General features: G+C 36.4%; 1 protein-coding gene across 6 annotated transcripts in view; it reads right to left on the bottom strand.

The window, feature by feature from the left end:
* Positions 1–16,523, bottom strand: part of TMEM135 (transmembrane protein 135) — a 337,564-nt gene that overhangs the window by 259,677 nt on the left and 61,364 nt on the right. For all 6 annotated transcript variants that reach the window (XM_078433021.2, XM_060605410.3, XM_060605411.3 and 3 more), the window contains exon 4: positions 6,744–6,777. In XM_078433021.2, coding sequence (XP_078289147.1) covers positions 6,744–6,777 — 34 coding nt within the window. The remainder of the gene's footprint in view (positions 1–6,743; positions 6,778–16,523) is intronic.

The following is a 16,523-nucleotide window of genomic DNA, read 5'->3' as shown; positions in this document are numbered from 1 at the left end:
TCTACCTTAAAATAACTATTATAGAGCATACATGAGGATGAATATTCTGGCACTTTATACAGCAGTTAGAAGCAATGCATTGGAAGTACATAACACACACAGGTCTTGAAAATATGTTGTGAAGTTCAAAGTAAATACTTACAACAATAAGGAAATATCTCAAAAACACCGTTTTAAATTATCCAGTAAAAGAAAATAAGAGTCTCTAACAATTCCCCTTTGTTAATTTTTTTAAGTTGATTTATTTTTGAGAGAGAGAGTGAGCAGGGGAGGGGCAGAGAAAGAAGGGGGCAGAGGATCCAAAGTGGGCTCTGTGCTGACAACAGATAGCCCGGTGTGGGGCTCAAACTCATGAACCATGAGATCATGACCTGAGCCGAAGATGCTTAACCAACTGAGCCACCCAAGCATCCCAATAATTTCCCTTTACATGCTCACAGTCTCTAGGAAAATTCCTCTCTATTCTGCCTTTCTGACCAAGAAAGCCATGGCAAACGTAAGGAACCTATTATCCTCAAATAACAAAGTATCTCATAAGAGCTCAATATTGTCTATTGTTATACTGGGTACCAGCAATACATTCCTCAATTTGACTGAGTCAGAGTTAAGAACCTAAAAAGCAGTATCACCACTAATTCTGGTACTTCTAAGAAGGCTTCCAAAAACGGATCTACAAGTTCAGGAACTCAACCGAGGACAGATCCACTTACTCGTGGGAAAACAAGGTCATTTGGTTGGCTTAAAGGACTTAAGACTTAGGGGTATTGAAAGGGGTGAAATAAGAATAGAGATCATTCTCTCTCATTTTTGCCATTTTAAGTAGTATCTGCTCCCAGTCGACTTTCATTCAATAATTATTTATTGAGCATATACTATATGCTAAGCAGTATTTTTAGGTACTAGAGATATGTCAGGGAGCAAGCAAGAGTCCCTTGCCCTTAAGCAGCTTACACACAGTGAGGGAAATAAGACAACAAACAAATAAAAAATTCAGTACTTATAAATGCCATGAAAAAAGGTAGGATTACCAGTTAGAGAGTAGAGAGGTGAGTGGAAGTTGTTTAACTATGATAGTAAGAAAGAGCTCTCTCAGAAGGTGACAATGGGCCAACTACACAAGGAGGAGATGCTAGCCAAGAAATCTAGGGAAACAGATTTCCAAGCACAAAGAAAAGCAAATGCTAAGGCTGTAAAAGTGTTCAAGAGACAGAAAGTGTTAAAGTGTTCAACGGACAGAAAGAAAGCAAGTGCAAAGAATGAGAAGAAAAAGTAGATGAAGTCAGAGCCTTGTAAGCCACAGTAAGGCATTTAGATTTCATTTGGTGTACAGTGGAAGGGAAGGTTTTTCTGAGTTTTAAGCAGAAGACTGACATGCTGTAATTTGTATTTCCAATGACTCTGACTGCTTATGTGGAAGACAGACTACATTCAGGAAGACAAGGGTGGGAAGATGTAAATCAGTTATTAGGCTATTAATGTAGCTCAGGCAAGAGATTTAGAGCTCAAACTATGGTGAGAACCACAGAGGTGGCAAGTCACTATAACCCCCAGAATATATTTTAGAAGTAGAATAAGATTTCCTAATGGACTGAACTAAGAGTATAAAGAGAAGAAAAGAGTTAAGACTCCTAAGTTTCTGGCCTGAGCAGCTAGATGGACAGTAGATGTCATATGCTGCAGAGGGAAGGCCTGGGGGAATAACTGGAAAAAGCGTGTTTAGAATTGTTTTTGTGAATTTAATACTTTCAGTTTATTTCTTTCAAGTTCATCTGTCAAATTTCTCCAACTAATTTATAATCCATTTTGTATTTCTTTCGTATCCTCATGTGCCTAGCACAGTACTGACATATAATAAATACCTGCTGAATCTAATTTCACTGAAGTGGCCTTACAAGAAAACATATGAATCAACATTTTCAAACCTTATGTTTGAAAAATCAAAGACAGATGTTTTATTCAAAGACACTGTGTGTGTTTAAAATTAAAAAGCAAATGCTAGAAGCAGGCCTACTAGATACATTTTCCAGTTTTAAAATGCACCCCTTGTTGAATGCGTAGTGGCATAAATGAAACTGCAGAGAAAAGTTTTATAAAGGGTCTATACAGAGAGGTTTTTTTCAAGTTTTTTTTTTAACATTTATTCATTTTTTTGAGAGTGAGAGAGACAGAGCATGAGCAGGGGAGGGGCAGAGAGAGAGGGAGACACAGAATCCAAAGCAGGCTCCAGGCTCCAAGCTGTCAGCACAGAGCCTGACATGGGGCTTGAACTCACGAACTGTAAGATCATGACATGAGCCGAAGTCAGATACTTAACCGACTGAGCCACCCTGGCACCCTAGAGAGATTTTTAAATGTCCTAAATTATAATTAAACTAAAAAATAAATGAACTTCACCTAACACCGCATTTTAAATAACTGTTAGCAGTATACGATGAATTTTGAAAGCCTGGGATCCTGTCATTGTCACAACCAACACAATAAAGGGAAATCATATCAATGCAAACTTTTATGTGTACTCTTAAATTATACTGTGGCAAAGTTGAATCCTGGCAGCTGGTGTTTGTGTGGGTAACTGGTTCTAACATATTAGTCCCAACAAAACATTTCCATAATTTTATAGCCATATCTTGGGCAGAAGCAAGAGAAAACATTTAATTCTTTATTTCATACTTGTCTATACCTTTCGTACATTTTTTCCTTTAACAACTAATCCTCCATGAATTCTAAAAATCTAAAAAACTATACTATTTTAAAAATTGTACCCCTTTCCTTTCAAAATAAGCTAACAAACACATAAACAAAACACACTTTCAGATGGATATGAATTCAACTGCCTTAAGTTTGTAATTATTGAAACTGCTAATCATTAAGGCTATAAACCACTGATCTAATAACAGAGACTTACCAGGGCTTACTTACAGATATCATGGGTAATAAAAGTAACTATAGGAGACCAGAAAAAATCTTTTCATAATAACAGAAGCAGTAATAGATGTGTCCTTTATTTAGAGTATATAGCTCTTCACCTGTTTCCTACAACACTAGCAAAAACACAGTTAGCAAACTGTATCCTCACAATTGCATGGTACAAACACTATACTGTTTTCTGTTCTGAGACAACTGTCAATACTAAAAAACAGAGATGAGGTTTATTTCCATTGGTTTATGTATTTCTTTCCTCTTATATATTTCTTTCTTCTTAAGTAGAAGATCCCCCAGAAACAGAACTATATGGGGCAGAGAGAGAGAAAGAGAGAGAGAATCCCCAGCAGGCCCCGCATTGTCAGCACAGAACTTGCCATGGGGCTCAATCTCATGAACCATGAGATAATGACGTGAGCCAAAATCAAGAGTTAGACACGACTGAGGCACCCAGGTGACCCAACCTTGTTTAATGACTACAGTTTCACTCACAGTGTCTAACATGGTAGATACTGAATGTTTCTTATCTTTTTCTTTTTTTGTAAACCTTGACCCCAACTTAGCAATCCTTGGAAAGGGAAGGATTTTGTTTTATGGTTACCAATGACATGTTTCTAAGATGAAGCTGCCTCCAAGTCCCCTCCTTTCCTCAAGGTTCAAGTTCCATGTAATTCATAAAACTTTGTGATTGCCCTAGCCCAAAGCTAACTTCCTTTTCTAAAGTTCTAAGGACTTTATTATCTTATCACATATTTGACATGAATGCACTCTCTTGGCCTATCAATCACCTAGGTATTGATCCAGGTATACCTTGTACCCTCAACTAAATCAATTTCAAGGACAGAATGATAGGTTATATTTGTGTCCCAATACCTAGCAAAGTACTGTGCATGCAATAAATATTTACTAATAAAAACAAAGACAAGACAATAAATAAAGACAATATGAAGACAAATCTACATATTCTTCTATCTTGTACTCATTCAAAGGCATGTCAATGCCTTTGAAATTTTCTGATCAAAGTAACCAAGGAATGGGTAACTATCACAACCAAAACTAACAAGATGATATTATTATTAGCCAAATAGTTATTATTTCATTGTCTCCCAACATTTTGAGGGGGTCTATGTATATGTGTTTATGTATAAAACCAACCCACTGTAATGAAGATATAACAAGAAATGAAAAGGTAGGAGTACACCCTCCAAAAAAAGATTACTTAATATCGTGAGCAATAAAAGCTAGATAGCACAGAAACAAAAGATGTCACAAAACATATGTCCCTGATTGTTTAAAAAGGATATATAATATGTACCCACTCAGGAGTGCAGCTGACATTTGAGATGGGATGTTCTTCATAATGCAGAACTGCCCTTTACTGCAGGGTGTTTAGCATCCCTGGCTTCATCATTAAATGCTTGCAACATCCCCCAGTCACTGCAACAACCATAACACCATCCACATTTCCAAATGTATTGGAAATCTATGCATCTATATTTGTGTACTTATGTATGTACATTGGAGGAGAAGGAAAGGAATAAAAAATAAATACTAAAATTACTACATGGTAAAATTACAGATGATTTTTTACTTTCTTTTTTATGCTTTTTGATACTTTCCAAATCAGAAATACATACTAAATACAGTAAATAATTTTAAAATAAAACTTCCTAACATTTAGAAATATTGCTCTTGATATTATATGCCAACAATTTCAACTTAGTCTAGGAAGCAACAATCAAATTATAGAACAAAGTTACTTCTTAAGGATAAATTCAGTCTCTGAAAATATTTAAATCTTTACCTATTCTGCACCAGCCACTCTCTTATTACAGAAATAGTTGTATAGTAACTGTATAAACAAAAGACTCTATTTAGATAAAGAGAAGAATTAAACTTATTAGATTATCATTAGTACTAAGAATATATTATATACAAATTTACTTTCCTTTAAACATAGTCAAAATTGAGGCATTAAAAAAAAAACTGAGGTATAAAAAAAGGCTTTGGTCTCATTAAAATTTTGTGGTTAATGATAAAAAAATGTCCTTAATAAAGGATCAAAATTAACTTTTGATCCTTGTCGAAAGGAAAATTTCTTTAAATATCAATATAAATATCATAATTTTGATACTACTTTGGTTTTGGAAGATATTACTACTGGGGAAACTGAGTAGAATGAATATGAGATCTCTCCACCATTTCTTACACCTGCATATGAATTTCTGTATGATTCATTCAAATAAAAGGCTTATTCCCCAAAACTACAGTATTTAAAGACCAATCTCTAGCACTGATTATATCAACCAAAATCAAAGATCATCTCTCCAGAAATTAACAATCTAAATGAGGCAAAACACACACACACACACACACACACCACACCACACCAAAAAAAAGTTTGTAAAATTTTACTTAGAATTTAAAGACAAGTATATAAATACAGATAGTATTTGGAGTGCCTGGATGGCTCAGTCGCTTAAGTGTCCGACTTCGGCTCAGATCATGATCTCACCATCAGTGAGTTTGAGCCCCACATCGGGCTCTGTGCTGACAGCTCGGAGCCTGGAGCCTGCTTCAGATTCTGTGTCTCCCTCTCTCTCTGCCCCTCCCCTGCTTGCGTTCTGTCTGTCTCTATCTCTCTCTCTCAAAAATAAATAAACATTACAAAAAATTAAATACAGATAGCATTTGGGTATTGAAGTATACACACCATGTGGCAGTATAGAAAAGTATGTGCACGTTTAAAGAAAAAAAACGCATTAAAATTCAAACCCACCCTAGTATGCAGGGGAAGTATTTTTAAGTTTTTTAAAAAATAAGAAAGAAGAGCAGCACCCAGAATAATTTGGTGCTACTATTATGGTTCTCATAGCATACTATAGTTTATATTCTAGTCCTTTTCAAACATTGTTATTTTTACTGTGACTCCTTTACTAGACAGCAAACTCCATTAAGTGTAAAGACTATCTCCATCCTGTCTACCAGCATATAGCACAGTAAGTGACATATGCTAAGTACAGAGCAAAAATTAAATATTACTAATTTATAATAAAAAATTTACAGCTGAAAAGAATTGATAAATGTAACTCTGAATTATATTCCCTCATTAGAGAATTCAACAACCTATCTTCAGATAAATAAATAATTTTTTAGTTGTAGTTTTCAATGTTGACTACCAATTCTATTAAACAACTTTAGAAGATTTCAATATAAATACATTCTAAATCATGAACTTGGCAATGAAAATTATATAATCTTGACTGTATATTTACCATAAAGAATAACAGACTAAACAACATTAATTTCATTCCTGTAGACTTACAGATTAAGAAGCCTAGCTAATTATGTTATTAAATATACTCAGACTTTAGAGATAGAACCAATGCTGTCCTGATGTCCAAGAATAATGACATCACAAAAGCTCATCTTTAAATCATTTTTCTATAAGAAATGGCAACAGAAGCAGAGTATGAAATTAAATCAAAGATACAGAGAAAGAGATACACAGAAATATATATCCTATCAAAGATAAAGATCTAAGCTTAAAGAAAAAAAACAGCCATGAAGGACACAGGGCAGTGAATCACTCTCCTCCTGAAATAAATGAAATTAAGTCATGTATGACAGGAATAAACTGGGTAGCATCAAGGCTTTTTTAAACATTTAAGACTATGCTTTAAAACTGAGACAGAAAATATTCTGAAATTTAAGTAGCTTTCCTTCCCATTTTTTAAATGTAACTTGATTTTAAAAAGAGAAATAAAAAAGCACAATGAAACTTTAAAAGCAACAACAACAAAAAGAAAGGAATTACTTACCAAATTGGCCATATAAATAGTGAGCAGCCCTCTCCTGCAAATAATTTTAAAAAGATACAAAGTGAGATGAAGTATCAAATTAACTTAATAATCACGTTATCATTTTTTTTAGAAATCAAAACGATGATCAGGAGTTGAGAAAAAAGTAGATTATACTGAACTAAGTTTTCTGTACCCTAACAATTGGATCTAAATAGATTCTACAAGTCATTCTGTTCAGTGGTCATTAAACATTCTATTTAGTGGTCATTAATTAAAATTATTTAAAATTACTATTGCCTTGTAATTAACAAGATTTACCATAGGGATCATTTCACAATATATACCAATATTGAATGATTGCATGGTACATTTGAAAGTAATATAATGTTGTGTCAATTATATCTCTAACTTAAAAAAATTACTATTTCCTTATATTAATAGAAAGTATAATTTGCTATTAGCCTATGTTTACTCTAGAGTTCTAAATTTAATAAAGAACCTTAAAGAATTCATCTTGCCAAGATGTCAAGGCCAAAACAATGCACATCGATTGCACAAAAATCAGGTCTTCTATCTGTTTCATACACAATGCAATTGTTCATTAGATGTTCTTACAACTCATACTAAATCACTTTGGTTTTAACTTCATTGTTAAGTGAGAAGTTAGGCACTAAGTGAACTTTCTAATGCCAAAGGACAAACAAAAAATTTCTATAAACTTTAACTTCCCAGAAATATTGCACATTTATCAAACTTGTTTACTGAGAATTAAGGTAGAAACTCAAAGATAGGGATAACGTTCCACCCTTAATCATTTCATTTAACTTATATTGCATGTAAGACCATGAATGAAGTAGATCCTATTCTTTAGGAAAGAAGTCTTTAACTAAACTAGCCCTGCAGGAGGTCCTATGGGGGACTCTGTGAGTGGAAAGCAGCAAAGACTACAAAGGATAAGAGACAACACCACAACTACTAAACCTACAGATAACACAATGACACAAAATCCCTATCTTTCAATAATCACTCTGAATGTAAATGGACTAAATGCCCCAATCAAAAGACACAGGGTATCAGAAGGGATTAAAAAAAAAATCTACCTATATGCTGCCAATAAGAGACTCATTTTAGACCTGAGGACACCAGCAGATTGAAAGTGAGGGAATGGAGAACCATCTATTATGCTACTGGATGTCAAAAGAAAGCTGGAGTAGCCATACTTATATCAGACAAACTAGATTTTAAAACAGAGACTAACAAGAGATGAAGAAGGGCATTATAAAATAATGAAGGGGTCTATCAATCAAGAAGAGCTCACAATTGTAAATGTTTATGCCCCAATATGAGAGCTCCCAAACATATAAATCAATTAATACAGATATATTCAGAACTTTTCATCCAAAAGCGGTAGAATACACATTCTTCAAATGCACATGGAACATTCTCCAAAACAGATCACACACTGGGTCACAAAACAGCCCTCAACAAATATTTGAGATCATACCATGCATATTTTCAGGTCACAACATAATGAAACTTGAAATCAACCACAAGAAAAAATTTGGAAAATCCTCAAATAACAGGGAGGTTAAAAAACACCCTACTAGGGATGCCCCAGGTGGCTCAGTTGGTTAAGCATCTGACTTTGGCTCAGGTCACAATCTCATGGTTCATGGGTTCAAGCTCCACACCAGGCTCCTCACTGGCAATGCAGAGCCTGCTTGGGATTCTCTCTCTCTCTTCCTCTCTCTCTCTGCCCCTCCCCAACTCTCTCTCTCTCAAAATAAATAAACTTAAAAAAAAAAATCCTACTGGGGCACCTGAGTGGCTCAGTCGGTTAAGCAGCCGACTTCAGTTCAGGTCATGATCTCAGAGTTCGTGGGTTCAAGGCCCGCATCAGGCTTTGTACTGACAGCTCAGAGCCTGGAGCCTGCTTCAGATTCTGTCTCCCCCTCTCTCTCTGCCCCTCTCCTACTCATGCTCTGTCTCTCTCTCTCAAAAATAACTAAACATTAAAAAAAATATTTTTTTTATATCCTACTAAATAATGAATGGGTCAACCAGGAAATTAAAGGAGAAATTAAAAAATATATGGAAGCATAATGAGAATGAAAACACAATAGTCCAAGATGCAGCAAAGGCAGTCCTAAGAGGAAAAAACATAGCAATCCAGACCTATCTCAAGAAGCAAGAAAGGTCTCAAATACAGAACCTAACCTCACACCTAAAGGAACTAGAAAAACAGAAGCAAAGAAATCCCAAAGCCAGCAGCAGAAGAAATAATAAAGATTAGGACAGAAATAAACAACATACAAAAAAATAAAAAAAGGTAGAACAGATCAATCAATCTAAGAGCTGGTTTTTTGAAAGAATGAACAAAATTGATAAATCCCTAGCCAGACTTCTCAAAAAGAGCAAGGACCCAAATAGATAAAATCACGAATGAAAGACGAGAGACCACAACCAACACCACAGAAATAGAAACAATTATTAGAGAATACTATAAAAAAGTATATGCCAACAAACTGGACAATCTGGAAGAAATCCACATGCTACAAAAACTCAAAAGGGAAAAAATAGAAAATTTGAACAGACCCATAACCAGCAAAGAAATAGAATCAGTTATCAAAAATCTCCCAAAAAATAAGAATCCTGGGCCAGATGGCATCCCAGGGGAAGTCTACCAGACATTTAAAGCAGAATTAATACCTATTCTTCTCAAGCTGTTCCAAAAAACAGAAACGGAAGGAACGCTTCCAGACTCATTCTATGAAGCCAGCATCACCTTGATTTCCAAACCAGACAGAGACCCCACTAAAAAGGAGAACTACAAGCCAATATTCCTGATGAGCATAGACGCAACAATTCTCAACAAGATACTAGCAAATAGAATTCAACAGAATTATTCACCATGATCAAGTGGGATTCATTCCTGAGCTGTAGGGCTGGTTCAATATTCACAAATCAATCAACATGATACATCACATTAATAGAAGAAAAGATAAGAACCATATGATCCTGTCAATAGATGTAGAAAAAGCATTTGACAAAATACAGCATCCTTTAAGTTTTTTTTTTTAACATTTCTATTTATTTTTGAGAGACAGAGAGAGAGAGCACGAGCAGGGGAGGGACAGAGAGAAAGGGAGACACAGAATCCGAAGCAGGCTCCAGGCTCCGAGCTGTCAACACAGAGCCTGACCCAAGGCTCGAACCCACGAACTGTGAGATCACGACCTGAGCTGAAGTCAGACGTTCAACCGACTGAGCCACCCAGGCAGCCCAACAGCATGCTTTCTTAATAAAAACCCTCAAGAAAGTCAGGATACGGGATGCCTGGATCGCTCAGTCAGTTAAGCGTCCAACTTCAGCTCAGGTCATGATCTCATGGTCTGTGGGTTCGAGCCTCGCATCGGACTTAGTGCTGACAGCTCAGAGCCTGGAGCCTGCTTCCAGTTCTGTATCTTCCTCTCTCTCTGTCCCTTCGCTGCTTGCACTCTGTCTCTCCCTCTCAAAAATAAATAGATATTTAAAAATTAAAAAAAAAGAAAGGGGCGCCTGGGTGGCTCAGTCGGTTAAGCGTCCGTCTTTGGCTCAGGTCATGATCTCGCAGTCCCTGAGTTCGAGCCCCACATTGGGCTCTGTGCTGACAGCTCAGAGCCTGGAGCCTGTTTCAGATTCTGTGTCTCCCTCTCTCTGACCCTCCCGCACTCATGCTCTGTCTCTCTCTGTCTCAAAAATAAATAAAGGTTAAAAAAAAATTAAAAAAAAAAAAAGAAAGTCAGGATAGAAGGAACATACCTTCACATCAATAAAAGCCATATACGAAAGACCCACAGCTAATATCATCCTCAATGGGAAAAAACTGAGAGCCTTCCCACTGAGATCAGGAACACAACAGGGATGTCACTCTCACCACTGTTGTTTAACATAGTGTTAGAAGTCCTAGCCTCAGCAGTCAAACTACAAAATGAAATCAAAGGCATCCAAACTGGCAAAGAAGAAGTCAAACTTTCACTCTTCACAGATGACATGATACTCTACATGGAAAACCCGAAACACTCCACCAAAAAACTGATAGAACTGATACATGAATACAACAAAGTCACAGGATACAAAATCTCTGTACAGAAATTGGTTGCATTTCTATACTCCAATAATGAAGCAACAGAAAGATATATCAAGAAATCGATCCCATTTACAATTGCACCAAGAACCATAAAATAGCTAGGAATACACCTAACCAGGGGTAAAAGATGTGTACACTGAAAACTATAGAAAGCTCATGAAAAAAACTAAAGAAGACACAAAGAAATGGAAAAATATTCCATGCTCATGGATTGGAAGAACAAATATTGTTAAAATGTTGATACTACCCATAACAATCTACACATTCAATGTAATCCCAATCAAAATAGCACCAGCATTCTTCACAGAGTTAGAACAAACAATCCTAAAATCTCTATAGAACCACACAAGTCCCTGAATAGCTAAAGTAATGTTGAAAAAGAAAACCAAAACTGGAGGCCTCATAATCCTGGACTTTAGCCTGTACTACAAAGCTGTAATCATCAAGAGAGTATGGTGTTGGCCTGAAAACAGACACACAGACCAATGGAATAGAATAGAGAACCCAGAAATGGAACTATTTATATATATGGCCAACTCATCTTGGACAAAGCAGGAAAGAGTATCCAATGGAAAAAAGACAGTCTTTTTAACAAATGGTGCCAGGAGAACTGGACAGCAAAATGCAGAAGAATGAAATTGAACCACTTTCTTTCACCATACACAAGAATAAACTCAAAATGGATAAAAGACCTAAATGTGAGACAGGAAACCATCAAAATCCTACAGGGGAAAACAGGCAGCAACCTCTTTGACCTCAGCCACAGCAACTTCTTACTTGACATATCTCCGAAAGCAAGGGAAATAAAAGCAAAAATGTACTGGATGTCATCAAGATAAAAAGCTTCTGCACTGCAAAGGAAACAACCAACAAAACTAAAAACCAACCAGTGGAATGGGAGAAGATATTTGCAAATGACATATCAGATAAAGGATTAGTATCCAAAATCTATAAAGAACTTACTAAACACAACAACCAAAAAACAAATAATCCAGTGAAGAAATGGGCAGAAGACATAAATAGACACTTTTCCAAAGAAGACATCCAGATGGTAAACAGACATATGGAAAGATACTCAACACTGCTCATCATCAGGAAAATACAAATCAAAACCACACTGAAATACCACCTCACACCGGTCAGAGTGGCTAAAATGAACAACTCAGGAGACAACAGACGCTGGCGAGGATGTGGAGAAACAGGGACCCTCTTGCACTGTTGGTGGGAATGCAAACTGGTGCAGCCACTATGGAAAACAGTGTGGAGGTTCCTCAAAAAATTAAAAACAGAATTACCCTACAACCCAGCAATAGCACTATTGGGAATTTATCCAAAGGACATAGGAGTGCTGACTTGTAGGAGCACTTGGTACCCCAATGTTTACAGCAGCACTATCAACAATAGCCAAATTATGGGAAGAGCCCAAATGTCTATCAATTGATGAATGGATAAAGAAGATATGGTATATATATACAATGGAACACTACTTGACAATGAAAAAGTATGAAACCTTGTCATTTCCAACAACGTGGATGGAACTGGAGGGTATTATGCTAAGTGAAGTAAGTCAATCAGAGAAAGACAGATATCCTATGATTTTACTCATATGTGGAATTTGAGAAACTTAACAGAAGACCATAGAGGAAGGGAAGGGAAAAAAAGTTACAGAGAGGAGGGCAAACCATAAGAGACTCTTAAATACAGAGAACAAACTGAGGGTTGATGGGGGTGGGGACTGGGCGGGTGGAGGAGCTGGGTGATGGGTACTGAGGAGGGCACTTGTTGGGATGAGCACTGGGTGTTGTATGTAAGTGATGAATCACAAGAATCTACTCCTGAAGCCAAGACAACGCTATATGTTAGCTAACTTGACATACATACAACATACATACATACATACATACATACATATGGAAAGAAGTCTTTAATGTTTTAAGAGTTTAAGGACAGAGTTAAAATAAACTTTGGAAATTATAAAAATCTATTTGAGTTTCAATTATTAGCATTTTTCATACTGAAAAGAAAAAAACCTTTATAAATAAAACAAGTACCCATATCAAATGATTTTCACTTAAATTTCATGTCAGGTCTTAATATTAACATGTCAATGAAATCTTGAAGTCCAACCCAGTCATACACAATCTTGACTGTTCATTATTTAAAATGGCTTAAGGGGCGTCTGGGTGGCTCATTCGGTTAAGCGTCCGACTTCGGCTCAGGTCATGATCTTGCCGTTCATGAGTTTGGGCCCCGTGTTGGACTCTGTGCTCACAGCTCGGAGCCTGGAGCCTGCTTCAGATTCTGTGTCACCCTCTCTCTCTCTGCCCCCTCCCCTGCTTGTACTCTGTCTCTCTCAAAAATAAATAAACATTAAAAATAATTAATAAAATAAATAAATAATAAAATGGCTTAAGAAGATTTCTATTATCACTAAAGCCACATGGAGGCAGTATGGTTTCACTTAACAACTGAAGTTTGAAAATCAGAATTTTATTTAACTTTAATTCTCTGGTACTCTGTAATTTAATTTTGTCATTAAAATGAGGGAACAAGAGGTGCCGGAGTGGCTCAGTAGGTTGAAAGTCTGACTTTGGCTCAGGTCATGATCTCGTGGTCAGTCCATGAGTTCAAGCCTCACATCGGGTTCTATGCTGACAGCTCAGAACCTGCTTGGGATTGTGTGTCCCCTCTCTTTCTGCCCCTTCCCTGCTCGCACTCTGTCTCTCTGTCTCTCAAAATAAATATTAAAAAAAAAAAAATTTTTTTTAATGAGGGAACAAGACTAGTTACCTAACTTTAAACATAAAAATTATTTAACAAAAACATACATTTATCACCAATATAAACATAATGTTGGGTCTACTCGGGTTGAAAGGGGAAGGAGGTCTAGGCAAACCCACTGAACCAAACCCCACAGGCAATGACCCTGTTCAGCAGGTCCTAACACACCTCAGCAAAAACAACAGAATTCTATTGCTCCTCTAAAAAAGAATTTGAAAATCACTGCAAAGATGATCTAGAAGCTTCCTAGTAGCTTTCTTGTCTATGATTTCTACAAATGAATTGAAATTGTTCTTACTAATCTTTACCAATCTTATCAACTCCTATCAAATTCTAAATCAAAGATGGTCTTATTTTAAGTAAATTACATAAAGAAAAATTAGGGTAACATCAACATCTAAGAGTCACACATACACAGAAAAGTTAAATCCTTTTCAAGTGATACCTATCTTCCCAAAGCTGGTTACATATAAAGAAAAAAACATTATACTTAATTAAAAAAACAAAATAAAAGTATATCTCTGCAATTTCAGTAGCAGTACCCAATCATACATTTCCTTATGAAGTGAACTACCGTATTTGTTCCACTAATCTAATTCCATCTCTAAAATTCAATAAATTATCTACCTGATAATATAACCGTTTATCTTTAACTAGCAGGCAAAGATTATCTTGTTTACCTTCACATTTTCACACACCCGCAAAAGTACCTGGCATATCTATTAGGCACTAAACAAATGGTTATGGAATTTCTAGACAAAGTGTTACTAAGAACCCAGCCTACTAGGAATATAGTAGAGACATAAAATATATTATAGAAACATAATCACAAAAGATATCCACTAGACAGGAGAAAAAAATAGTGATATCAATTTATTAGCAAGCAAAGATGTGATCAAGTAATTTACATTTGCATAAAATGTAATAATCTGCAAGGTATAATAAATATTTGAAAGCAAATTTTATCCTCTTAGGAGTCTTACAAAGTGAGATATAGATACTATTATCCTTTCTCTGTCAGAAAATTTATGTGGTTTACTTAAAAATATAAAAGTAGCACAAAGACAAGTTGGAATTAGAAGTCAGCTTCATGTTCTTTCCAAAGCACTGCTTCTATGGTAGAAAATCTGTCCATTACTAACTTACCTTTAAATTCTGTAACTCACTGACTTTAGAATGAATAAAACCCTGACACACTCTTACTACTGGGAAAAAGCAGAGGATGTATTGTTATTAGATGAAATCCTATTCTGGTCTTAGGCTTCAATTTATTGTTCCCAAACAATGAGAAAGAGCATCTCCCTCCCAGCTTTATCTGAATTCCAACCCAGAACTAACAGCCTCAAGAATGAAAAGACAGTATCTCTGAAGGGCATGATATGCTGTATTAAAAGCAGACTCTTTTTGATAGGTTTCCCAGATGTGGTGTCTTCAACCTCAGTTCCAGTGTCAATTCGGTAGGTGCAGAATATCACAATATTGATTTATTTTATCACTTCTCCAGGGATGCTGAGTATCACAAGAAACTGGTAAGTCTATTAAATGCCATTTTACTATTAAACATTTGACTATATCTAGCCAAGATCTGAAGACAAACAGGTCACTTCCTTTTACTTGAGTAAATTCTCTCTAGAAAACAAGTTACCTATTAAAATACTACTACAACAGGGGCACCTGGGTGGCTCAGTCAGTTGGTTAAGCGTCTGACTTCGGGTTGGGTCATGAGCTCATGGTTTGTGAGTTCGAGCCCTGCATCGGGCTCTCTGCCTCCAGCACAGAGTCCACTTTGGACCCTCGGCCCCCAACTCTCTCTGTCCCTCCCCGCCACACACACACACGCTCTTTCTCTCTCAAAAATAAAAAAATAAACATTTAAAAATAATAAAATAAAATCGTAATAATAAAATAATACTACATCAGTTATGGGGAAGGAAGAAGTGCCAATAAGAACAAAAGGTGACCTAGGCCTGAATAGGAAGAACTAGGGCCTAGAAAAACAGTAACTTTTTGAATTTCCCAGGAGATTGTGACCCTTTACTTCCATTCTTCTGTGAATCACTGGATTGACTGGAAGACAGGTGAAGCTCAGTGAACCACAACTAATGTTTTTTGATACAGGAAAGGGTGAATGTCTTCAACTTCTATGCAAAATTTAAGCAGGGGTGTGCACATCAAGGGGTACTGCCGAAAAAAGTGTTAAGAATCACTGTTTAAGAACTCTGTGTAATTGGGGCGCCTGGGTGGCTCAGTCGGTTAAGCGTCCGACTTCAGCTCAGGTCACGATCTCGCGGTCCATGAGTTCGAGCCCCGCGTAGGGCTCTGGGCTGATGGCTCAGAGCCTGGAGCCTGCTTCCGATTCTGTGTCTCCCTCTCTCTCTGACCCTCCCCCGTTCATGCTCTGTCTCTCTCTGTCTCAAAAATAAATAAACGTTAAAAAAAAAATTAAAAAAAAAAAAAAGAACTCTGTGTAATAAAAGTACCATTATTCCCGCAGGAAAACATTAAAATAATTAAACTTCCTTAACACCTTAGTAAATTAAAAGGTATCCTCACATTCTATTGAACTCCAAATTTTCTTATCTTTTAACAACATTATTGTGTCTAATTAGATGGACAATTGTCTTTTCTTTTTGTCTGGGAAACCTTAATGTATATATTCTTTGGCTAACCTTCCAAAACTTTTTTAAAAAATTTTTTTACATTTTTTTTTTTTTTTGAGAGACAGAGACAGAGAGAGAGAGAGAGAGAGTGAGAGAGAGAGAGAGCGTGCACATGCACACAAGTGGGGGAGGGGCAGAGAGAAGGCAGGGAGACACAGAATCCGAAGCAAGCTCCAGGCTCTAAGCTGTCAGCACAGAGACCAACCCAGGGCTCAAACCCACAAATCC

The sequence above is a fragment of the Panthera onca genome, chromosome D1 (assembly GCF_046562875.1).
Source record: "Panthera onca isolate mPanOnc1 chromosome D1, mPanOnc1 haplotype 2, whole genome shotgun sequence".
Classification (NCBI taxonomy): Eukaryota; Metazoa; Chordata; class Mammalia; order Carnivora; family Felidae; genus Panthera; species Panthera onca.
This window is presented reverse-complemented; position numbering and strand designations above follow the sequence as displayed.